This window comes from Bolinopsis microptera, chromosome 6 (genome assembly GCF_026151205.1).
Source record: "Bolinopsis microptera isolate Bmic1 chromosome 6, MBARI_Bmic_1.0, whole genome shotgun sequence".
Lineage (NCBI taxonomy): Eukaryota > Metazoa > Ctenophora > Tentaculata > Lobata > Bolinopsidae > Bolinopsis > Bolinopsis microptera.
Window position 1 is genome coordinate 17,272,606 of NC_087077.1, and position 27,475 is coordinate 17,300,080.

A 27,475-nucleotide genomic window follows, 5' to 3' on the forward strand; every position below is an offset into this window, starting at 1 on the left:
ATGACCGATTTGGCTAATGAACAACTTCTTTGTCATTCGCCGCGAAGCCGAAAGACAAATCATATGTATGGTTATTAAAGGAAGGAAATGAAGTTAAGTTGGCGTATTCATTATTAATAAGACGTTTCTTTTAGGCAATGCATAAATCAAGATGAAAAGGAATGTTTTAATGAAACGCCAACTTATAACTTTTGATTACTTTCCTTTGCCTGTCAGCTTAAATATAAATGTTTCCAAGTCCCTATTTATCCATTTCAAAGGTACAATACACGTTCCAGCCTATTTTATAAGGTTTTCCTGTCTTACAGCCACTATTTACCGTTTAGATTTCGAACTCCCTTGAAAGTATGCAATGTATTAGAAATTACTTAGATTGAAAGATGGAGTATTTATATTCGATAAAAAAGTTTGTTTGATCTTATTTCCGTATTTTACTTTACTGAAAAGGATGACTACCGCCCGGACTGCACAACTTTCCCACGACACTAACATTAGGTAATAGGTATGTAATATTGTTGAAAATCAGTTCAAGGTGTTAAAGTACTCCAAGTGTAAAGCATAACTTTACCTTGAAGTTAAAACGAGCCATTACTTAGCTCGACTCTTTAAACAACATTGTAAGTTTTACTGACGGCCTGAACTACAGTGGTGACGGCCTGAACTCAAATGGTTAAAAATTCACTTTACCTAAGGGGTCGTTCACATATTACGTAATCAGCCGAGGGGGGGCCGGGGGGGGGGTTTCCAAATGCTTACGCCAGTGTAATTTTGACACAATAGCTTTGTGTAAAACTGATAACGGAGGGGGGGGGGGTAAAAATTTACTTATAGTTTGAAAAACGCCCGCTTCTCAGTACGACACGTAGTAGTACCAAGTAGACCTACCCTCAAACACATTCAAGGTAAAACTCAGTAGCCTAACAGCCTTCAGAACGTTAAAGAAACATCAATGTTAAAACATTATAAAAGACATAGATAATAAATAAAACATTATAAAAGACACAAATAAAGCATTATTAAAGTTTAACCGCTGGGCTGTTGTAATTAATTTGCGGGACTGGCCGGTGGCCCGTACTAATACCATTCAACGTTTAATCAAAGATGTATGAATATAATTGTAATAATATGAAATATTCTTACGCAGCTTAGGGCACACGGTGTGTATATTTATGATTGATATATCATGATAACTCAAAAAGTAATTTGTATTAAAATCAAAATTTTTAAGAACTCTAGAGCATGAATCGTAAGTACTGCAGGGCAAAGAATAAATATAAATGCCCTCGCATTACCATAAATCCTAACGGAGTCCTCTGAGAAACCTAAAATAGACTGTGAAAATAATATACTAATATATACTAACTACTAATACTAATAGTAATATAGCGAGGTAAAACTTGGGAAACCTAAAATAGACTGTGAAAATAATATACTAATATATACTAACTACTAATACTAATAGTAATATAGCGAGGTAAAACTTGGGAAACCTAAAATAGACTGTGAAAATAATATACTAATATATACTAACTACTAATACTAATAGTAATATAGCGAGGTAAAACTTGGAGGGTCTATTGACTCCTTGACTCCTTGAGCCAGCCGGTATTTAAATCACTTGAAAGTGAAACTGCTCTGGCTTTAATAGCAAACATACTGCAACACAAGGGAGAGAGAGCACGCACAGTCCAGTAATTGTGAACTGTAATGGCTTGTTGCATAGGAGAATGTAATGGCCGGCTAGAAATGTAGTGCAGAGGTACAGTGTAATCAGTTAATAGGTTGTAGCAGCTGCATGTTGCCTTATTTACCGCTGGTAATTTCAGTCGGAAAATGGCTGTAACTAACTGATTTGTTAAAATTATACAAAAATACACGCTGGCAACATTGAAAGAATATCAAATATATGTTATATATATTATGCAAAATTGAAAGAATATCAAATATATGTTTATGCCAATCTAAAATTACTTATTATCTGCTCACATTGAAAATACGCATATTGTGACAATTTAAATAAAATTAGAATGAACAAAAATTCAGCCAGCCTGCTGAACTTCATTGGAAAGTAAAAGTCTGAAGCCACAGATCGACAACTTTCCCGTGCGGCGTGCGATGTCCGCTCCTATAATAGTGATTCGAAAGTCTAGACAAGAAGCTGCGGGACTGTGCTTTTTCAAAACTTGTGCAAAAAATCTAAAAATCCTGCTACAACTAATTAGCAGAAGCACAGGTCAAAGTTTTAGACAGTACGATAGGGCCGATTGAACTGATTTCCTTTTAAGAGCTATAATTAAATATTAATATGATACAAGATGAAGATTTAAATAGAATGAGGTATTTATATAATCCCGCTCTTATGATTAATTAGCAATCCAACAGAAGGAAATTCTATGTAATCATGTTAAAGTGACTGTAAAAGGTGTGAAAAATATTATTAAGTAAACATACTTAATTACCTTAATTACCAACCACTTACCACACTGATAAGTATGTTTTAGTAACCCTAAAAACTTAATAAACAATGAATCTAATTATGATATCATAAAATCAATTTCGTTGAATGAGCTCTAAATTTATTTCAGCATAACCTGATTAAAGTGATTATTGCCTTGGCCTATAAAGTATAATGACTCGATGCTATTAAGTGAATTGATTCGCTTGAATGACTTGTTAATATTAATTATTGTTCGTTGACAGTTGCAGCGTCAACCGATTGCATTTGATTACGAAACTGTTTTCAATTATCACAGAGAAATACAGTTTGGCAAATAAGTTTCCTAACCACGAAGTGTTGTATCATGGCTGATTCTCATCTTATACGTCAGCATGATGTGACACCTAGTTGATTTATGTGACACAACAGCCGATAACTGACAGATGAAAATCGATCCGTACGGAAAAATATTGGCCCGTCTGGATAAATGGAAAGTCAAATCTGCGGTATGTGAAAACTGGTGTTTGAGCCTGTGAGCCACGTTTCAGCTACCATATTTGGTTAATTTTTTGTGAGTTACCAGGAGTTACTAGGTTGCTAGGTTACCTGGTTACTAGGCTGTTTTTCCCATGTTTTCAAATGATACCGGCTATTTTGGCCACCATGACCACTGTCTAGGTTACCAGCACATTATTTGCGGACTTGTTTTACTTATATTAATTCGATATTCCAATTAGCTCTTGGTGCCCCATCTTTTTGCACAAGAACACATTTGCTATTTGCTAATTGTTATTCAGTTATTACCAAACTCAGTTTGATAATTCGTACTTTAGTGTGGGAAACTTCGTGAATCGTGATCCTGCCATATTATCACGTTACAGTGGTGAAACGTACATAGTTATAAACAACATTAAAATCTTGTACTTATACTTCATGGTACCTCAAAAGGGAACAGTTCAGCGATCAAAAAGATAGTAGCACAGTGGCGTAACGTTGCATGTTCGCGCCCCCTCCCCCTCTTAAACTAGAAAGGTAAAATTGACAGCATAGGTGATTTTAAAGGATACGCCGGAAAAATCTCTAAAATCATCATACCTATTTACCTGATATGAATGACCCCTCTTGTCAATCCGCCGAAGCTTTGATCGAAGATTCGGCATAGAGAGAGGCTGGCACTGTAAATAAATTTTATATCAACAAGCTTATCTTCCAAGAAACTTATCTACATGTATTTTTTATCAATAATCGCATACCATGATGACCCGGTTGTGTGTGATTGTTTTTACTTTTTGTGTATTTATTCAATAAAATTATGCACCATGTTTTTTACTGATAACGACTCTCTAACTTTCACATTGATTAATTTAAAGTCACGTCAAATCTATCCACATTCTTGAACCATGAAATATTTACCTCCTCTACCATTAGTGACTCCCCTTAATCCTTTAACATTAATGGTAATCCTACACAGTACACACTAACCTGTCTCAAATTTTACCTAGTATACAGCTCCCTGCCTTCTTCTGTGACGTCATCTAATTTAGGGCAACCTCTCATATGGCACCGTGCTGGAGTTCTTTGATAGTAAGAATTATATATTAAGGGCTGGAATCAAAGGTTGTTCCGGTTGGCTACGGAGGCTTGTGTTTGGGGTGTTTTCATCCGATAATTGAACATAACCAGTCAACCCTTGTGTTGAAACAGTTAGGAGGGTTAGACTAATCTAAATAGATAACTTTGGAAACAGTTATCAAGATAACTGCTCTTTGCAAGTTGAACAATTTTTTAATCACAGAGCATGGCCATACTAGGTATTTGGAGGCCTAAGTAACAAAAGTCTATAGTTTTATACGTTTTTCTTGACGCAAATCTGATTGGTCTGCAGAAGCCGATTAGCCGCAATTTTATGACTATGACCTGCTTAACCAACTATCAATTGTTGACAAACTATCAATTGATTTTCTTGGACGATACCTCGCCTTAAAGCTTCAACACCGGGGTGTCCAGAGTTATATTAATAGTAATGATAATATTTCTATTCGCAGTTGTTATATTAGTCACACACAGTTATTGGTCACATGTTAATTTGGTCACATGTTATTGGTCACATGTTAATTTGGTCTCACGAAACCATTGATCTACAGAGATCAGAACTTTGTCAGTTTTGATCCTAGAGGGATTCTGCATGATAGATGATTGAAACCAAATCAGTAAAATTGGTTTTTATTAATTTACCTTGCTATATGACGACGAGTGTATTCCTTTACTGGTTACCGAGTTACTCCTCCTTGCCACCTCATATAGAAAATTTGTTACATTCAATAGGATAAAGAGACCAAGAAGAATACGTACTTTATTATTTATTGTTATATTTTATAGTTCATTATATTTATAATTTCCGAATTATATTTTATTTTATTTGTGTGTTTTAACGATGGTTTTATAGTATAAGCCATGATGATGATTGATATAATATACCAGATAGAATATATGGCTTTTCTCACAACCCAATAAAATCAGCCATTTAAAACTAACCGAATCAATTATTCAATGAAAGAAAACGGCGATTTTCTGATGAGGGAAGGTCCCCACATAGGTAACTATAGTTACACGTTTCAGAATCTCTCACCCCTACTCCTCCTCCTACTCCTCCTACTACTACTTTTTAACTTTGCATTACTTTCATTAGTGCGGTTTGGCATCTAAATATTGTTGTAACATCTAAATTCTAAATAATAATATTGTTTTGTTTGGACTTCAGTAACGAAGTTATTAATACGACATTAAGTGATTAAGACGTCTACCGTAGATGAATATGTTACAAATATTTTGACTTACAATACGCCGTAATACTGATGAATTTTCTTTGTCGTTTGGAACTTTCCGTGACAAAACTAATTTCATACGGCAAAGCCAAAACTTCACTTATAATAATTGCGAGACACCTTTTGTATAGATATTTTATTTTGATTGTTACCGGGTACTGTAGATTGTAGAAGCTTTATAAGAATATCCCGGTGAAAGTTTCTAGAAAGTTTGTCGCTATTTTGATTAGTGAAAGTTCTGGTTATTATCAAAGAGGTTGGGTGAAACTTACTCCTTAATAGTTCAGGAAGAAAACCTAGTAGTAATCCGTTGATGGCTATCGGCATTATTGAACTCTGTATTATATCTTACAATGCAGATCATCATTCCGCTGGTAAAATCTAGGTGACGTCTAGTGAGACGTTGCTAGGTTACCTGTTACTAGGCAACAAGATATAGGTGACGTCTAGTGAGACGTTGCTAGGTTACCTGGTTACTAGGCAACAAGATCTAGGTGACGTCTAGTGAGACGTTGCTAGGTTACCTGGTTACTAGGCAACAAGATCTAGGTGACGTCTAGTGAGACGTTGCTAGGTTACCTGGTTACTAGACAACAAGATCTAGGTGACGTCTAGTGAGACGTTGCTAGGTTACCTGGTTACTAGGCAACAAGATCTAGGTGACGTCTAGTGAGACGTTGCTAGGTTACCTGTTACTAGGCAACAAGATATAGGTGACGTCTAGTGAGACGTTGCTAGGTTACCTGGTTACTAGGCAACAAGATCTAGGTGACGTCTAGTGAGACGTTGCTAGGTTACCTGGTTACTAGGCAACAAGATCTAGGTGACGTCTAGTGAGACGTTGCTAGGTTACCTGGTTACTAGACAACAAGATCTAGGTGACGTCTAGTGAGACGTTGCTAGGTTACCTGGTTACTAGGCAACAAGATCTAGGTGACGTCTAGTGAGACATTGCTAGGTTACCTGGTTACTAGGCAACAAGATCTAGGTGACGTCTAGTGAGACGTTGCTAGGTTACCTGGTTACTAGGCAACAAGATCTAGGTGACGTCTAGTGAGACGTTGCTAGGTTACCTGGTTACTAGGCAACAAGATCTAGGTGACGTCTTGTGAGACGTTGCTAGGTTACCTGGTTACTAGGCAACAAGATCTAGGTGACGTCTTGTGAGACGTTGCTAGGTTACCTGGTTACTAGGCAACAAGATCTAGGTGACGTCTAGTGAGACGTTGCTAGGTTACCTGGTTACTAGGCAACAAGATCTAGATGACGTCTAGTGAGACGTTGCTAGGTTACCTGGTTACTAGGCAACAAGATCTAGGTGACGTCTAGTGAGACGTTGCTAGGTTACCTGGTTACTAGGCAACAAGATCTAGGTGACGTCTAGTGAGACGTTGCTAGGTTACCTGGTTACTAGGCAACAAGATCTAGGTGACGTCTAGTGAGACGTTGTTGTATTTGATATAGGTATAATGCTTTTGGACACGAAGGGAAACGCACAACGTAAGGCTTGAAATCTTCGTAAAACTACATCATTAGAGGCTAGAGCCTCAAATTGTTTGTTCTATAGTAGTGTTGAAAGTATTAAATATAGGTTATAGAATATAGGGTCTAGTGTCTAGTGTCGACCTGATCCGGCGCCTGTTGCTCTATTTACTTACCTAATGTTCATCTGCTGATCCCTACAAAAAAGTCCTTATGGGGTCGTTCACATATTACGTAATCACTTTTTGGACAATTTTAAACCCCCTCCGTTATCAGTTTTACACAAAGCTATTGTGTCAAAATTACACTAGAGTAATCATTTGGAAACCCCCCTCCCCCTCGGTTGATTACATAATTTATGTGAACTACCCCTAACTATGGTAACTTGTAGTGTAACTATGGTAACTAGTAGTGTAACTATGGAAACCTCCCCCCCCCCCCCCCCCCCTCGGCTATAATATAAGCACATACTGACTTACATTCTTGAGGACGAATGCTCCAATGTTGCCAATTAACTTACGTTTTTGTTTTGCATAGTTATATATCTATTACAATGACATTAATACGATTACCGATTCCTATTATAACGTTGTTTATTTTTATTTAAATGCCAAGAAGAACAGTGCGAATTTTAATTGTGATCAGTTTATCATGCGGGTAATTTTCATTTAAAGAGTCCTTTCATGAAATGAAATGAATGATGCATTGTTTCAATTGTCTTCCTTTAATTATGTAATTATGTAATAGAGTTTATTACGTGCGGATCTGATTGAATTTAAAACTTAGTGTAATTACTAATGAAGGTGTACCTACCCCTTACGGTCGCATGATACGTTTATTGATGCTGTTCACTTGTAGCTCCGCTTCGAAAAACTCTCCGGAAGGTTTTACACGTGAGAAACTACTAAGGTTTACCATGGTTTTGTAATCGATTTGTGATATCTTAAATTAAAAATGAGTCCTAAAGTTTCAGCACATCAAGAGACTATCTTAATTAGGTATTTAGCTTTTCTTTTGATTCAGATTCTTCTTGAAAAATATGTTTTATAATTCATAATACTTTTTTAATAATTCATTCTCTTTTAACCGCGTTAATCTGGGTTTTAACTTGAAGCTTGGTCCTTTGTGGCTCTTCTCAGGCTCTTCAGGAATGCCCATAGTTACACTACTAGTTACCATAGTTACACTACTAGGTACCAAGTACACTACGAGGGCGAAGGTTGAATGATGTCGGAACAATAGAAATAGTTGTAACTCTGTCTCACTAATCATTGCCATGGCCTAACTCAGCAGTTTCCATATATTTATGCGACAGTTCGGTTTTTAAACAAGCTTATTTCATCACTCAAATGGCAGTAAGATACTGTTTGTCATCATGTTTCTAATTCCCAGTTCTAGTTGGGAACTCAGTGTCTGTGTAGATTGACCATAATATTTAGGATTTTGAATGCACAACACCTATTATTTCTCTCTTTCTTTAAGACCACGTCTTGCACTTATCAAGTATCCTCACAGATGTTTTTGGTAGTTTACTATATATGTCATATCAACTAATTGCCGACAATTTGGTTTGTTTATAGTCAAGGAAGAGCACAAAGAGGTTTAATCCTTCCCCTGCAGTCCTGATACACAGCAGGAACCTGGATTACTGTTATCCAGATCTCTTTGTACTGGCTACACTTTGCGTTTCCATGAAAGCTTTACGAAATCCTTTGCTACAATTTTCCAACGCTTTACGAAATCCTTTGCTACACTTTTCCAAATGACCATTAGCCCAACTGGGTCCAGGATAAAGGTTACTAGCCAACAGGATACTGGAAATTAGAAATTTCTGTCGGAAATTTTCTTTATTAAGCACTCTTCTCAATTTACCCCTATAAATTCTTCATATTTTCTTGATGCGCTCCTTGACGTTTAGAATTGACTTTGAAACGAAAATGTTCTTTACAAGTTTGTTGCCCCAGTTCCCTGCATTGTTCGCATCTCACCTGATCACTGATTACAATTATATTACTGAAAAATATCCTTCTCTCTTCAGGTAACATGGCTAGCCTGATAAGGAAGAGAATAAAGTTGCCGGGATACAAGATGGGTAAAGAAAAACGACCAACGAAGAAAGTCAAAACCCAAGTTATCCTCGAACAGGAACTGCAGCTCAGACGCCTGGTGAGTTTTACTTTTCCACATATTTTATTCTATTTAAAATTACAATGTTAAATTAATAGGAGGCTGTGAGGATCAGTGGGAGTGGCCAAATTTTAAATTGAGGAATAGCAAAAATCTCACGCTAGATGTCGAATTTCAACTATCGGTAAAGGTCCGCTATTTCATATCTAACCACTGTTCAGACAATCTATTTAATTAGCACTGCCCTGCTGTCTGTCTTATAAACTTCAGTACTACACCCCATATTTTTATGGCGTTGCCTGTGTACTGTCCTATTTTTCTTATCATGTCATTCGTAATTGGTGATTTATTTGTTATTTACTGTCTGATATAATTATTTTTACTGCGAATTCATCGTGCCAATTATGTCTCCCATTATCATGGGAATATCCTAATATCATGGTTATGATAAATAACAAGATTAATCTGTATAGCAAATTTTTGCGCTCGCTATCCCTTTCTCTTTCTTGCGAACCTTTTGAACCCGTTTGAACATTCCTGACAATTTTTTATAATTTCCCAGTTTAGGACCATTAATTTTAAGGAAATTTTTCGTGGTGACTGAAAACCCTTGACGAAAGCCTCATGATACCTTCCAAATAAAACCCAACTGGAGGGATTCTGGAAACACATGAGTGATACAGGTTTTAAATAACTTGTGTTTATAGTCGTCTTCATGCTTCAGCTCCAGCCTCCAATCAGTGCAAGATAACCGCTTACAAATTTGATATAAACAACATAATAATAACCAGACATTTATGCAGTATTTAAATGAGTCGGACTCGTCAAAACAACAACAGACGATTGGTGAATTGTGACCAGTTTCTCTTACAAAATACAGAAGTGCAACATTCTATCATACTATTAAAATGTTGCTAGTCGTATCAGATCATTGAAATATGCTAGAATGTTTCATTGTTCATTTTACATTGTTTACCTACGTTTCCTGCGAGATTTTTGCACAGATGTGCTATTAAAACATCATTTTACTATTTGATTAATTCTCGTCCGATGGTGCGGAAACGTGTGGTATTAGGTCTATAATGCGATTCCGCACTCATCACATTTATATGTTGCCTCTGGTTACATCGACATTTGTACTTTTCGAACTCAGCTGACAGCATCGTTCTTAAATAGCTAATTTCATACAGAATGACGGATACACCTACTTGCCACAAATCAAAATCAGGCTAGCTGCAGGAGCAAAATAACTAAACTGTAGAAAACTTCTTCTTAAGATTGAATAGTATCATTTAAAGTTATTTAGTTAACTTAGAACTCTGAAGCAGTCCGGGCAGACATTGCTTTGTCAGCCCAAATAATGACAAGTCTGACGCAGAGTAGAGTTTGCGTCAGGTATCTACCGTGTTTGTTGAGGAAAAGACTGTGCCTTTCTAGGACTGAAGGAGATTCTGCGGAATCTGTCGAGCAGGTGCAAGGTTTGTCGAAGCTGTAGCAAAATCTGCCGTTTGTCGGAAATATATCGGTCGTTTATCAGTTAATATTTGTCCTTTGCTGTTTGGGTTGCTTTCATATCATTGTGCGCTTCGAAATAAATAGTTTCTGTGGAATTTCTTCTGAACTTGGATTTAAGGATTCATACTGCTTCTTTGTTATTTATTTAGCACTAAATTCACGCAAATTGCGTTGGGTATAGTTGTGATAATTTCAACTCTATTAATATGCCAGCAGAATCGTTTTTATCGGAGCTAAGCGGAAACTCCCGCCCAAAAATGGAACTTGTGTCCAATAGCGATAATAATTGAATAATTGATAATTGAAGCATAATTAAAACCACAAAGAGAGTTTATATCTGTACGAAAGTAGTAGCAAATTATAGCACTGCTTTTTAAATGTACTACTTTTATAGTTTATATTATTTATTACTACTTCATGCCTTGTTTTTACTGTCGAACTCGATTCGACTGTCATTTTGGCATTGCTCTGCCAATACATATTCTAGTTCAAGATGTATACCAGAAAAAACTCTACGCAATTGAATATTGATCCAGTTCAAATGGTATTTTTGGGCAATGGACTCGGAGAATCGGAGAATCTTTGGGTTCAAACAGTGGACTTTCTTGTTCCGCAGCGAGTATCGTAACGTTCTATACTACCAAATAATATTTTGTATTGTATTGTATCAGATGCCATCGTGGAGTAGGTGGTGTCCTGCACCTTTTCCCCCTCGACATAATGAAAAAACCTAGACATGCAACCTGCAATTCGAAGGTGATTGCAGCCCTTACGGAAGACTATAAGGTCTTCATGCTTATATAATTAAATGATTAAATGATACATAACGATAACTTGTAAACCCCAGAAGTTTCCAGTATCGTCATGAATCGATATACTCACTGAGATTGGTGTCACTTGGCCATGAGAAAAGCTGGGATTGACCGTAAAATTGTATAGAGATAAATGCCCTTCGTAACATTTATTCCTCTGAATTAAAAACGTCGTAGAATGTGAATTCATACTGATTCAAACTTTATTAAATCGTGTTGTGAAGTAATATGGTGTAAAGAGTGCATAATAACGAACCAAATAATAGGTGGCTGCAACTACAGGTAATCTGCATCTATCTGACGATTTACTTCCATTCATACGTTTAAAATTGTTTTCCTCTTAAAGTTCAAGATCCTTAAATCTACCATTTCTTAAGTCGTTCATACCGTGAAATGTTTATTTGCAGCTACTACTAACTCGATACTTCGTTTACAAATTATTCGGTTATGTCCATATTATCAAAGTTATATCAACTCGAAGCTATTCTCTTACTTGAAGCTATTCTCACGTCATGTTGCAGTTTAACACCTACTTTGGATTGTTGCCGTTGTGAATCTAATTCTATTTTAGGCCGTATCGATTACTTTGTTGTCATTGGCGAATTGGTCTTCACATGACCGACTGAAGGAGTACATGTGATATCAGAAGATTGGACACGCTTATGTCACATGGGTAAGCAAAGTGTGTTATCAATGAACTTGTTGAATGTTCATTCACATTATACAAGTTCCATTCGCGTTGTTTTATTTTATATTTAACCGATGTTCAGACTCCATGTTCAGACTCCATGGTCTCATTTACAAGTAACAATAGGTTTTTTCTCGACAAATTTAACTGGTAGTTTGCATCTCAAGCCTGAGAATCTAACTGATTGTATAGATCATAAGCAAGGGCCTCATTCGCGACTAAGTTTATTGATATAGGTATTGGTTAGTACTTTTAATTGCACTTGGTTAATGGTAAGTGAATATCGACATTTTCATTAATAGACAAATGTAGTTCGATTTAGACAGTTTCAGTAAATTCAGACAGTTTTAAAAATAATTTATCAAAGAAAAAGCAACTTCATTCAAATCAGACTGGTGTTTAAAAACTTATGTCATTTTTAAAAAGTCCTTGCAGAACATTAAAATGACACCTGCGCAAATGCGCCGTGAAGTTGGCAACAAAACCAGTGTTGTCAGTTAAATTTGGCAAGTTTGACACAAAATTAAGTCAGTGGAAGATGTAAGATGTTAGGCTTGGTTTGGTGATTAAACTCGTGTGATTATACAATATACACTTTATACAGGGTGTACCACAGAAAGTCTGACTTTTTTGAGAAATGATACAAAATATTATGAAGAAGCAGTTGCTAAAAACTCTTCGTCACATTGTGTCAATATGTGTCGAATTTATGCATACCAAGTTTCAAGTCCCTATCAATTTTTGATTTCTCACAAATTTCTATTCTGTTACATGGTGCTACCTCAGGAACTTATGCGGTAAGTGGACTAGGTAGGGACTAGGCCACCACCGGATAAAATACGCGGAGTATTCTAATTGTTGCGAGTAGAATATAACATACAGCCCCTCCCTGCTACTAGAGTAACATGTTCTAAACTAATTACAGCAAGTTACAAATCTATTGCATTTATTGAGTATTATGAAGTTTTAAAGATATAGCTACTCTACAGCGCTGAACTATGAAGAATTTGTTTCACTTCTAAATGAACAGCTCTAATGTGTTATAGTACATATTATAAAGGTTATAGCTCTAAGATATATGTGTGTTACAATATCACAGCAGTTACACGCTTATCTTACAGGATACTGATAAGGTGTTCTAACCTGTTTGAGAGATAATAGGTTTTCTTAGCCAACGAGTTTAGGTGATATAGAGTAATCAAACAAAACGTTACAAGATAACTAATAAAAACGATATTTTAATTCTAATTTAGGTATCAGCATTCATAATGGCATTTGATTGATTCTCCAAACACACGACGGGTCCTCTGATTGATTCGCTACCAAATCACGTGACCGCTGCAATGAAAATCGTGATCTTACAACCTGACATTTTAATAAGCCGACTGATCAGGAATACGATAACAGAGTAACTCCGGTAAATCATGAGCAACAAACCAGTGACCAGCCAATTAACATCCAGCAAGCTTACCTCGTGCCATTTTCCAGCCTATCAGTAAATGAGTGTCGGGTAGGATTTCGTGGTCTCCTCAACACGACGCCGCTTTATTTCACCTGTGTAGTTACTGATCATGGCTAATTGCTTGGTTTTGCCGACTTTGATCGTAGATAAGACATAAATATGTATAGTGGTGAGTGTCATGATGGTCGTTTAACTTCTAGCATTTTCTTTCTTTAAAATCTCATAATATTAAAACAAGACCAAACGCTTATAAAATTATAATTTATCAGATTCTTTGACGTTTCCAAATGGAGTTGTGCAAGTTGTGCAAGTTGTTTTTATAATTATGAGCTTTGTGTCAGAGATGATGAGCCGTAATGACTTTATCCATCTGTGCAATGCATTCCAGTGGTGAATGCTGAACTAAATGGAAACTACCAACGATATAAGGACCTCCAGCGTCAAATTTAAGGGCCTCCAGCGTCAAATCAAGGGCCTCCATCGTCAAATTTAAGGGCCTCCAGCGTCAAATTAATGGCCTCCAGCGTCAAATCAAGGGCCTCCAGCGTAAAATGTAGGGCCTCCAGCGTCAAATTTAAGGGCCTCCAGCGTCAAATTAAGGGCCTCCAGCGTCAAATATAAGGGCCTCCAGCGTCAAATTAAGGGCCTCCAGCGTCAAATTTAAGGGCCTCCAGCGTCAAATTAAGGGCCTCCAGCGTCAAATCAAGGGCCTCCAGCGTAAAATGTAGGGCCTCCAGCGTCAAATTAAGGGCCTCCAGCGTCAAATCAAGGGCCTCCAGCGTAAAATGTAGGGCCTCCAGCGTCAAATTAAGGGCCTCCAGCGTCAAATCAAGGGCCTCCAGCGTCAAATCAAGGGCCTCCAGCGTAAAATGTAGGGCCTCCAGCGTCAAATCAAGGGCCTCCAGCGTAAAATGTAGGGCCTCCAGCGTCAAATTAAGGGCCTCCAGCGTCAAATTAATGTCCGTTCAAATTAAGTCCGGTTTAGTATGACATCACGAACTGGCAATACCATCAGACATAAGTTCTTATTTTCTCCGATTTGCATGAATATTTATATATCCATCAATCATTAATGTTCAAGGAATTAGACTCCAATGGATAAATTAAGCTGTCATTTTAGTATGTCTAATGAAACCATGTCCAATTAAAAGTAGCGAATTTAATTCCACTTCACCTTCGCATCGATAGATTCAATCAGTCCCCCCAAAGTGATAGGTCTAATCTTAATTCTCGAACTATAAAGCTGTCTTGCTTATTTTTAAAATTTACCACTTTACTTTTGCTTGTTTTTTAAATTTACCACTTTACTGAAACCATAATTGGTCTAGAAATGCACAAACAGACAAATTGTATTCCAGATTTCAGAGCATCCACAATTTCCAAACTTTTTAATATACTATCGCTGCGATTTTATTCGTACTATTCTCGGTATGTAACTTCTAAGGTAGACACATGGAAAAGAGACACATCTTATTATTTCATCACTCTTCGAGAATTTTTTATTCCAGTCAGTTCTGAAAGTATTAAGTTGTCACCTTTCAATTGTTTATTATCAATTACTGTAAGACATCGTCATTAAAGCAGCGGAGTTTGTTCTGAAGCATAATCTGTAGTAGTATAGCTTGATCCAAGCTGACTGGGGCCATAATATTATTTGGTGCTGGTCAACCCTCCTGGATCCTGCTAACATTTTAGCCATAACATTAACTTTACATTAATATAACTCTACAATCAGCAAGCTCTTAGCTCACGTTTCTTTTTACTATACATCTCCCCGTTGACGATGCATGTGATTTACGTAAAGTTATTGTAGTCGTAATTACACAGACCTGTTAATCTCGTGTTCTCCTGAGATACTTTGGTACTAAGGTTAGACATTCTGTCAACTTCATTAAAATATGTGTTTTGTCGGGGCGGAACTTGTGTTACTGTTAGTTTAGTGTTGCCATGGTTACCGTCTGTGCGTTTGTAAGGTTTCATGGACGTTATGATATTCCGCCAACTTTTTATTCGAGAAGTTCGTAAGAAAATATCATGTGCCAAATTCACGTCCACTTTACCAAAACAATTTCAGCCGCAAAACATATCGGATACTGTTTTTATGTGCTTATAATGGCGTGATACATTATATAACAAGCTGTTATTGAAAGTGAAGCATGAGCAAACCTTGGCAGCTCACCGAAACCTGCAGCTTCCCACTACAGTATTACTCTTTGTCAACATGTTTTCCGGTTTTCTGACCATTTTGTAGATTTCCTACTTGTGGAATGCGGTGTAGAGCTAATAATGGAGCTGAATAAACCATGTTATCTGCTGTTTTATAATATGCAATGACAGGTCCTGAGTTTTAGTCATATTGAATCATCTCGCTTTCCTGAAGATTAGATGTCATGGGATTATAAGTGCTTGGATATTTTAAGATTTTTAAGATTTTTTTAACACTGTGAGTAGGGATGTAGCAGATCAAACTCAGTACACCGATTTCCACTCGCACGCTGTAAATAAGTTATAAAATGGTCATTTACTCGCTGCAAAGTCCTTCTCCACAGCCTAAAATAGGTCGATAGCTAAAATTTATCGGTCGTGTAATTGAGGGGCATTGATTTTAAACAGTAAGGTCATTGATTTATTTCAATCGTTTCTTTTCTTGATGTTCTGTCGCGGATGAATTTTGCTATTTCATTTTCACTTGCTAATTTCTACCATGAAAGTTTGGCGAATGTCTACGTTTAAATTGCAAAATTTTTGAATTACAGAATTTATTTACGGTTACCGTTATTTAGAAATTACTATTCCTGTTGCAAACTTCTTTAAGTCTCAAGGTCCCGTTTTAGGGACAATTTTCAGTTAATAATTTGAATGTTTGAAATATTTAATGTTATCTCACAACTTTAAATAGTATTAATCAGAATCTCGGCTGTTTTGTGGAATTTGTATCGATAGCTGAACGTTTGATGATCGTTTGCCAATATTATTAATTTTCACAAAGAAATTTACCATTTTGCAAAATGATAATCGAAGCACCTTTAAAGACGTCCTCTAGCGGCGGCGGATGAAAATGAAATGTTCCAGCTGCGCGATCTGACATGCAATTTCTGGGGCGGATCATGCGATTTCTACTCAGAAATGAACCGGAGCGAACCTTTGAAACCTACCGTGTACAGGTCAGTCCAAACCTCACGTGTTTTTGTATACAAAACCTTTGATAACACCAACAATTTTATAATTCACCCTAATTACCCCTGGTAAACCACTTCAGAGGCTTACCCGTCTGTCCATTAGCTTATTAAAGTTAAATATAATAACGCAGCTACAATTGGTTTGTGTTAGGGGTGTTTAACTTTATGGCTGGATAGTGGACAATAATCATTACTGAAATTATTTATCTATATTGTTTGATTATTTTTACCCAAAAAAATTGAATTCATCCCAATTATTACATTTCACAATTTTTGCTAGACACGGAATAACTCATGTATCTTCCAGTTCCAATACTATTATACACAGTAATCAGCCTTATTTTCACACTGAACGCGGTGCTGTTCTACAGTATTTTGTTAAACTGTTAGAACAGATGAATGAACCGGTCATTCTATTATATTCCTCACATGAGCGTTCCCACGTGATACTGAGAGCAAGCTAGTGTTGCCATGGTTACCGTCTGTACGTTTGCAAGTTCCCACGTGATACTTTGTTTTAAGACACGAACGGGAGATTTCAACGTGACCGGTTATCGGTATTAAAAAGCTTTGTACTTGCTTTCTATCTAAATTCTAATTTACCGCAATACAACGTGGATCAATAATTTGGGTACCGGCATTATGCTTATTGCTTTCTCAGTGAATTTTAATGTAGCATTTTAAATTCACGTGTGCCAATGGCAATGCGTAACAATGGACCATTTTAAATTTTGATCGCTATTGCCTTTTTAAAAAGCTGTAAATAGTAAACGTTTTAGTTTTTCGGCAAATTCAGGTGCTGATGAGGTCTAGGTAAATATGCATTAATATTATGCTATTATGTAAGCGTAAGAGAGATGGTGAGGTCTCAACAATGGCCAAAAAGTATAATCCATATCGAATGCGGACGATCAATGCTTCACCGTCAAGTCATTATATGGTGGGTCGCTATTTTGAACTTTGAAGTAGCCGAGAATCTTCTTACCCTAATGTTCACATTGTAAGCTTGTCAATAAAATGAAGCCAGCACAAGTCAAGACCGACTTGAAAAGCTTCTGAATTATATGAAGATAATCGCCAATCACCTTAACTGCAACTAAAGAATCGGAACAACTAACTAAGTTACTATTAGTTCGAAACTTCAAACTCACAACCTCGGCTCTAACCCTGTAACCAGACGTGTTAGTTGTTATTACACGTTTTAACATATTTACTACACTTACAGTCTCACAGTTGGAGGGTTTACAATATTCCAAATATTTGCTACTTACTGTTAGTGTTAGAGTTATAACACTGTAATAACAGTGTTAGTATTAGATTTAGAGTAATGGGGATTCGATCAAGTTGTTACGACATGGATATTGGATTCATTGTGTAAGAGTTAAACTCGATCATCATGAATAATGTGATTTTAAATGAAAATTCATTTCTAACAGAATTATTGTAACAGTAACTAAACTCTGAAATACGAATTTCACAGAATCTGAATGTTCAGATTGAAGCACACCCTATGTCATGTGGAGTGATTCGGAATCATCGTTCGAAAATACATCGATTCAAGTTGTTTTCAACAGTCGATGACCTTTTTAGAAACATCTCGAAGATCTAGTTTAGCGTGATTAAGCACACTCGCTTCTCTTTTCAATTTGTAACTGGTCCACTTTTTGATATCATAATTTATCTTCATAGAAAAATATAAGAAAATTGGGTCAAGGATCATGTATCTATGTATTCGGCCCCGCTATGCGAAACCGAATCAAATTGAACTACATTCGATGATTTGTTTACTAAACGGAGAAATTGATTGACAACGGATAATTAAATACCTTACGAGACATATTTAAAAGGTACGAAAGTCTGTGGTTTTCCGAAATAAACACCATATTTCGGACTACCAAAATTTACCAAAATTTAGGTCACCATAATTTTTCTCCCAAATTATTTGTCACGTATTTTTCTTCAATTATGACTTAGTCGATTTACTATCAATATAGTAAGTTATCAATATGATTAATCTATCAAATGAACACTAGTAATGAACACCTGGGCCTGGGACAACACTGGAGATAGAAACGTCCCTGAACCAGAAGATTAATAAGATCAAGAAGAAATTGACTTGTAAATTTTATATTTTAATTTATTGATTTTTTCAAATATTGGGTTTAGTTTTATTTTTGTAAAATAAAGAAATGAAAAAAATCCCCAAATACCATGATTTAATTTGGGGTACGAAATGAGTTGGTTTTCTGCAAACAAATCCCAAATTATCGTTCCCAAATCATTTAGGTCACCGAAATTTCGTCGAGTATAAATATGTCTCGTAAGGTAAATAAATACGGATAATTAATTGATAAATACGGATAATACCGAAAAATCTGCTTATATTCACGGGAACAGTTTTAATAAACTTCAAGTCTTCAATCCTCTTCGGTATTACTACGGAAAATGTTAAATGATAGGGTTTTAGAAACAGGCTAATAACCTGCCACCTTGTTTTACAAACCCTGTTTTACTAAGGTATAAGTTAAAGTCTTCCTCTTCAAAGGTAAAGGACCGGCGGTCTTCTTCGCAGTTCGCACTAGATTCACCTGCTCGTCTTGACGAAAACCTTTATAAAAGGTTTCGGCATGGTAGGAATTACTAGGCTCATCAAAAGTAGAGATACTTTCTTTTTAGTTTGTAAATATGCCGCCTGAGGGTTTGACTGTTGGATCAGCTTTTTACCCGAACTGAGGAACTGAAATTTGGATACTTGCTCACTTACTGGATATTTTGGAGGGATTCGTAGATTCCTCTACTGGGTCATCGAATACTGAATAGTTCGACCGCCCTTGCAGCATCGCTGCTGCCTTATTCATACTCCAGTCCAGTAAAGAATTTCCATTAGGGCAGTTGTAATTGCTCACAGATGGGTTATCTGGAAACAGTTTAAGAAATGCTTTGCTTTGAACAGCGGTGGGTCTTCAATGAGGTGAAGATCTGATAGAATGGTGGAATGGTGTTCCATAAACTTAACCTGACCGAAGTTTTAATTTGAAAGTTTGTGACTGGAACCTAGTAGTAATTTGATTTCTGAAACCTGACTACATCAAATATCCTTGATTTTTTTAAGAGCAATTTTAATAGTGTTACCATAAATAGTGAACAGTAATGCTTGAAACCTTAAAACCGTATTTAAAACTACAAATTATGGTAAAATGGCATGGGAGTCAAAAAGTGGTAAGTTTATTCCGGGATCAATTGAAGTGGGTTGTAGTTTAACTTTAATTTGCCTGATATCAAACTGGAGTCGGCCACAGGTTCAAAGTTTGGTGTTCCTGATACGACGTGATATGTTCGGTTCTTTTGCGATTGTCTAAACGCGATTGTTATCGCTGATCAGCGCTAAGTAGCGTTACCTATCGATATAGCTAGCTCAACCTAGCGCTAACTAGCGCTAACTAGTGCTAACTAGGGCTAACTAGCGCTAACTAGTGCTAACCATCGCATCAAAGCTATTGCAAAAGAACCATATGCTCTATCAAATGCTGGAGTATAGAACTGTGTGTAAAAGCTAAAGTACGACTAATCAACAAGCTATTGTTATTACCGATTATATTGACATTGATCGCTGAGGAGGAGACAAACATTCCCTTCTTTAATCCACACACCTCACCTAGCAACCTCACCGTACACTGTGGGGTGTTCTTGTGTACCTTGTTTCTACACACCTCACCACATACTGTCACTGTGGGGTGTTCTTGTGTGCCTTGTTTCTACACACCTCACCACATACTGTCACTGTGGGGTGTTCTTGTGTACCTTGTTTCTACACACCTCACCACATACTGTCACTGTGGGGTGTTCTTGTGTGCCTTGTTTCTACACACCTCACCACATACTGTCACTGTGGGGTGTTCTTGTGTACCTTGTTTCTACACACCTCACCACATACTGTCACTGTGGGGTGTTCTTGTGTACCTTGTTTCTACACACCTCACCACATACTGTCACTGTGGGGTGTTCTTGTGTACCTTGTTTCTACACACCTCACCACACACTGTCACTGTGGGGTGTTCTTGTGTACCTTGTTTCTACACACCTCACCACATACTGTCACTGTGGGGTGTTCTTGTGTGCCTTGTTTCTACACACCTCACCACATACTGTCACTGTGGGGTGTTCTTGTGTGCCTTGTTTCTACACACCTCACCACATACTGTCACTGTGGGGTGTTCTTGTGTACCTTGTTTCTACACACCTCACCATATACTGTCACTGTGGGGTGTTCTTGTGTGCCTTGTTTCTACACACCTCACCACATACTGTCACTGTGGGGTGTTCTTGTGTACCTTGTTTCTACACACCTCACCACATACTGTCACTGTGGGGTGTTCTTGTGTACCTTGTTTCTACACACCTCACCACATACTGTCACTGTGGGGTGTTCTTGTGTACCTTGTTTCTACACACCTCACCACATACTGTCACTGTGGGGTGTTCTTGTGTACCTTGTTTCTACACACCTCACCACATACTGTCACTGTGGGGTGTTCTTGTGTACCTTGTTTCTACACACCTCACCACATACTGTCACTGTGGGGTGTTCTTGTGTACCTTGTTTCTACACACCTCACCACATACTGTCACTGTGGGGTGTTCTTGTGTACCTTGTTTCTACACACCTCACCACATACTGTCACTGTGGGGTGTTCTTGTGTGCCTTGTTTCTACACACCTCACCACATACTGTCACTGTGGGGTGTTCTTGTGTGCCTTGTTTCTACACACCTCACCACATACTGTCACTGTGGGGTGTTCTTGTGTGCCTTGTTTCTACACACCTCACCACATACTGTCACTGTGGGGTGTTCTTGTGTGCCTTGTTTCTACACACCTCACCACATACTGTCACTGTGGGGTGTTCTTGTGTACCTTGTTTCTACACACCTCACCTAGCAACCTCACCGTACACTGTGGGGTGTTCTTGTGTGCCTTGTTTCTACACACCTCACCACATACTGTCACTGTGGGGTGTTCTTGTGTACCTTGTTTCTACACACCTCACCACATACTGTCACTGTGGGGTGTTCTTGTGTGCCTTGTTTCTACACACCTCACCACATACTGTCACTGTGGGGTGTTCTTGTGTACCTTGTTTCGGTTTTTAGTTCACAGTTTAGTTTAAGTTTAGATTTTTATTACGTAAACTATTTGCAATAGCTATCTAGCTATAGTTATAGTAACGTTTTTACTTAGCCCACAATTAGTGTACCCACGTATCACGCGCGCACTCCACGGATGGAAGGCGACCATGTAGTCAATGCCTGTTGGTAACTTAGCAATCAGCCTATAGTTACTGGCATGTTACTGGTAACTGGCCTCCTGTTTCCCCAGTACAGACTAATGACCAGTAAAATAGGTGTTAACTCAGCTGAGTAGCAAGTGTCAAGCTGTAGACCTAACCCATCATTTCCAGTCCTTTTCCAGGCACTTAATCACCTGCATAACTGTACGCACCGTGATTATTTGTCGAGTTAAACAAATTGTCGTTCAGTTGTTACAATGGACTGTGTTAAGCTATATAGTATCCACACTTCACCGATATCTTCTGTTATTTGAGGGTCTTCCAACTACTAAGCATTCCTCCGGGTCGTTTTCCAGGCTCCCGGGTTCCTCTGCTGCTCTCAGTGACTGACTGGTTGCATATAGTTACTCCCGGGTTCCTCTGCTGCTCTCAGTGACTGACTGGTTGCCTATAGTTACTCCCGGGTTCCTCTGCTGCTCTCAGTGACTGACTGGTTGCCTATAGTTACTCCCGGGTTCCTCTGCTGCTCTCAGTGGCTGACTGGTTGCCTATAGTTACTCCCGGGTTCCTCTGCTGCTCTCAGTGACTGACTGGTTGCCTATAGTTACTCCCGGGTTCCTCTGCTGCTCTCAGTGACTGACTGCAGTTGCCTATAGTTACTCCCGGGTTCCTCTGCTGCTCTCAGTGACTGACTGCAGTTGCCTATAGTTACTCCCGGGTTCCTCTGCTGCTCTCAGTGACTGACTGGTTGCCTATAGTTACTCCCGGGTTCCTCTGCTGCTCTCAGTGACTGACTGGTTGCATATAGTTACTCCCGGGTTCCTCTGCTGCTCTCAGTGACTGACTGCAGTTGCCTATAGTTACTCCCGGGTTCCTCTGCTGCTCTCAGTGACTGACTGCAGTTGCCTATAGTTACTCCCGGGTTCCTCTGCTGCTCTCAGTGACTGACTGGTTGCCTATAGTTACTCCCGGGTTCCTCTGCTGCTCTCAGTGACTGACTGGTTGCATATAGTTACTCCCGGGTTCCTCTGCTGCTCTGAGTGACTGACTGCAGTTGCCTATAGTTACCCCCGGGTTCCTCTGCTGCTCTCAGTGACTGACTGGTTGCCTATAGTTACTCCCGGGTTCCTCTGCTGCTCTCAGTGACTGACTGCAGTTGCCTATAGTTACTCCCGGGTTCCTCTGCTGCTCTCAGTGACTGACTGGTTGCATATAGTTACTCCCGGGTTCCTCTGCTGCTCTCAGTGACTGACTGCAGTTGCCTATAGTTACTCCCGGGTTCCTCTGCTGCTCTCAGTGACTGACTGGTTGCATATAGTTACTCCCGGGTTCCTCTGCTGCTCTCAGTGACTGACTGCAGTTGCCTATAGTTACTCCCGGGTTCCTCTGCTGCTCTCAGGGTTTTTAAACGAGGATATTTATACCGCCTATCGGTAGATCTTGTAGTCATGGTGATGTAGTCTTGTGTTGTAGTTCTGGTTTAGGGCGCGTCTTCCGTTATCATCATAAATTGAGAAGGTTTTTTGGGGGTTGTGCCCGAAATGAATATTTTAATTAAAAGCAGATGGAATTGCACCTGTGAGTCAAAGCTGGTGTTAGCTGATTACAATAGGACGCATCATTAGCTAACATGTATTCTATCATGAGTGGATTTATTGACGTTAAAGCTTATTATATGGAGCAGCATGTGCGGGTAAGCACCGTGAATTGGCTTAGTCACAATTATTATAATTATCACTTGCTATGCCGCCGAGTTCACGTCTAATTGGTGTTTTAATTGTTATTTAGTTACCAAGGCTCCATCACGCCTTGTCTAGTTGCTTTGATACTAGAGGTTCTGTTTTGTTCACTTGAAGAGTAATTGGAGCGCTTTTATTATAAGTTGATCCTTCAATTTCCTTTCATTATGGTCTAGGTTTTTGTATGTAAGTGGGTGCCAATTTTTTGACCAAATGCCAAATTATTATTTTATTTAGGTCAGTTTTTGGGGAAATTATTTCCGTCGTGTCTGCGACCCCTGGAATTGTGTAGTAGCTGTTGGGTATTTTAAAACGCCAGTCTAGTCATATTGCAACAATACTTACTCTTATTAAGGTATTAAGGTATCCACATTCAACAAACATATTTTATTCGCTCTAATCCAGTTAAAAACGTTCTCGATTAAATCATGATCTCCACCAATGGAGAAGTAGGTAGATGTGGAGAGGTGGTGAGGGATTGTTAAGGTGGCAAAAACAAAGTTCCCTGTCATTACCTGTGCGTGTACACTACACAGTGAGAAAAAACTGGGAATTGCCAGGAATTTTAGTGGTAGACGTAAGAAACCATAATAATGGGGGGGGGGGGGGGACAGTTTCATTCTCTCATCGACAGAGCCTTTTGTTGTCTAGATAAACCTGCACTACTCGTCTACTCTGCTTCTCATGTGAACGCAGTCCGGGTAGTTCTAGGTTTGTAGTCATGGTGATTGTGATTGCAGTGATTGTAGATTGCAACGGAATTTGTTCATTGTGATGAATAAATTCTTTGGCTGCGTTAAAATTGGTTGAACTAAGCAATGTCGTGTTACTGGTACTACTTCAGTAAGAAATCTGAACATTTTCCTCCAGCAAGGATTGTGATCACTCATCACGATCGCTGTAATAGTTTTCTAAGTTTTTATTTACAGTTCAAGTCTCAAGAAAGTACAAATACTGCTATTTTGTCGACCAAGGTATCATTGTGTAATTTGATTAACCTTTTAGTTTAGTCGCTTCTAGAAGAAAGACTGAATATAACAATATTGTATGAGCTCATGCTTGAAACAGAAGAGTTACGCTTTTATATGTTTGATTTGTGGTTACGCGTGATCTGCCGAGCCAAGCTGTTAGTTATAAAGTGCATTAATGCTTTTTATACAAGTTTTAGTTACAACAAAGTCTTCAATATGTTATTTATCCTGGGTTTGGACAGGACACTATGTCCAGTGTAGTGTCTACAAGTTTTAGTTACAACAAAGTCTTCAATATGTTATGTATCCTGGGTTTGGACAGGACACTATGTCCAGTGTCTACAAGTTTTAGAGCTCAGAGACCTTTCTTCCACCTCGTTTAAACTGTCTCCCAGAAAAGAAAACTTGATATGAAATGTCTACATTCCTCCTCAAGTGACACCTCAAGCAAAGTGACAATATTGTGTATCGTCTAGAGTTATATATTCTTTGTTCATCTAACCGCTTAACAGTATAGCAGTATCCAGCAGTCAGCCCTCAAAACCACGCACATCCACTGCATTATAAAGGAGTTTAACTTTAAGCAATTTATACACATCCAGTTATAAAGGATACCACATCACGCAACAAACAGTTGATTGTCCTCTCTAATCTAGGCACTTGGTAGAAGTTTTAATAAAAACAATGTGAGGTGGACGAATGACAAAGATTGTATTCTGAGGGATCTGATGTAGTGTAGTTGGAGTTGGTTCCAGGACCTCACGCCATAGTTGGGTACTGTTCCCCACCATAATAAGATTGTGTCCACTTATTAACCTAGTTATTAACAGATGATAACACTTATTACACTACTCATAACACGAGCACCGCCACGTTTTTAAAGCTGCTATAGTACGTCCGTTACACCTTGGTCCTTGCTGTTGCTTGGTATTATTCAGTGGCCGTGCAAATTAGTTATCATTCAACCACATCAAGGCCATGACAAAGAATTTGAAGTTAGAATTCTAATTAATGCTTCTTTATCTCGTTCTATATGTCTGTTGATGACTTATCGAAGTTTTGCATTGGTAAAATGTTTTTCTTGCTTCACAAAAAACGTTAGTTAAAACTGATCGCATACAATGATATATTATCGATTATGTTAAATCGTTTAAATTACATTTCTAAAAATAAATTTCTTCGTTTTAGGCCAAAGAAAAACTCCACGGACACACAATTTAAATATGTTTCTCTCAGCCATTTGTATTTAAAACAATGCAGTGAAATACCATCCTACCTGTTAATCGCCACACGAATAGAAACACAGTAAAAATATTACCTCCTAACCACACCTGCTTATCACTACCACTATCATTTCGTGTCGACTTTAACCACTAAGATAAATCATCCAGCGTTATATATTGCGTTTTTCTCAGCGGCCGTGCTGAGGCGAAATAGTTTTAACAAAAGTGAAAAATTCCGGACCAGTGTGGTTACGTGCAGATCACACTAAAGTTGAGACCAGAGGTAGTCCTACTTGTATTAGCAGCTCTTTTGAGATGCAAGCTGGTCATATCATGTGCATTAATGCGCATATCATGTGCATTAATGCGCATATCATGTGCATTAATGCGCATATCATCATGCGCTTTTAACGCTGTGTTTAGAATTGTTCAGAACGTGTAATTAGGAGTGTGTGTCTTGTGTTGTGTAATGTTGTGCTGTATAATAATATCCCGTATAATATCTCTACTACTACTCTACTCCCGATCTATCACGATCCTTTTCAGAGGAGAAAAAAGACCTGGGCTAAATGTTTTGTTGAAAATATGCGGCTAAAGTGTAACTGTTCTATTTAAACTTTTCGTATTTTCTGCCGTTCTAGTGATTCCGGAGTAAACGGTTCTTTGTCATGATGTTTCATAATAGCTCGTTATATATATAAATATTGCTGACTCAAATTTATCCAGGATTAAAAAAGGTCATACTGCGTTTGAAATCGAGCATGACCATGATGACAGATGAACAACATTTTATCGATTAAATAACCTACGTTACAGTGACAATTGCAGTGGAGAAGCTGAACAACGTTACTGAACATGTGCACGTGCCATGTACAAATGTTTACATGTGTTATCTTATATTCGTGCTGTGTATTCGTTAGAGAAGCATCACGTAGTAAGCATCACATAATATATACTATATATTATTAGCTCCATATTATAAACGTAGCTACCGCTTCCATTTTCCGTAATATGCAGAATATCTTGAAAATGCATTGTATGTTGGAAAAATCATCATTATTGGAACCATTAATTTTATTTAATTACCGCGGTTTTGTAAGGGTTTGCACCCAGAATTTGTGTACATTTGCTTTAACCTAAAAAAGCTTTTATACCTAGTTTAATTATGGACAGTAAACCGTTTTGAACTTGACACCTAATTTTCCTCTGCTTTTAGAACGAAACTGTTTGCCCAACATTTGTCTTGGTTTGGTAGTTTTATGCAACTATTTACTCTTTTCACTGCCTGAAACTAGTACCTTTATTAAAAAGACAGTTGACTAATCCATAGCTGCCCCTGATAGAGTAGCAATTGTGCCAACTCCAGAGAAGAATTACCCCTTTTACTGGTTATAGCGGTGGAGAAAGGTGTCACTGTGTAGGTGAACATTATAGCGGTGGAGAAAGATCTGGTGTCACTGTGTAAGTGAACATGTACTGCTGGACTCTCTCCGGCTGATGGGCAACAATCTTACCAGATTCGCGAAATGGTGCAAGGGTGTCGACCCCATAAAGGTATGGATTTATAATGTTCTTCATTCGGGGAATTTTGATTTTTGATTTCTCTATGAGAAAGTCAGTGAAATTAATTTTTAAGCAGTTGATCGATAATTCATCACAAAAGTCAAGAAAGGTGTTATATTAATTTATTAATTTGTATTTTTTATTAATTTGTATTTGTTTTTATAT

At 37.9% G+C, this 27,475-nt stretch overlaps 1 protein-coding gene across 3 annotated transcripts in view; it reads left to right on the forward strand.

Annotated features, from left to right (window-relative positions):
• The first annotated feature begins 2,826 nt into the window (after positions 1-2,826).
• LOC134817131 (neo-calmodulin-like) overlaps positions 2,827-27,475 on the forward strand; it is a 56,064-nt gene continuing 31,415 nt past the window's right edge. The window contains exons 1-2 of one of the 3 annotated variants that reach the window (XM_063826242.1): positions 2,827-2,943; positions 8,783-8,910. In XM_063826242.1, the coding sequence (XP_063682312.1) occupies positions 2,925-2,943; positions 8,783-8,910 (147 nt within the window). In that variant the 5' untranslated portion in view covers positions 2,827-2,924. Of the gene's footprint in view, positions 2,944-8,782; positions 8,911-16,378; positions 16,513-27,094; positions 27,302-27,475 lie in introns of those variants that run through there. The other 2 variants (XM_063826245.1, XM_063826246.1) reach the window with 2 other exon arrangements.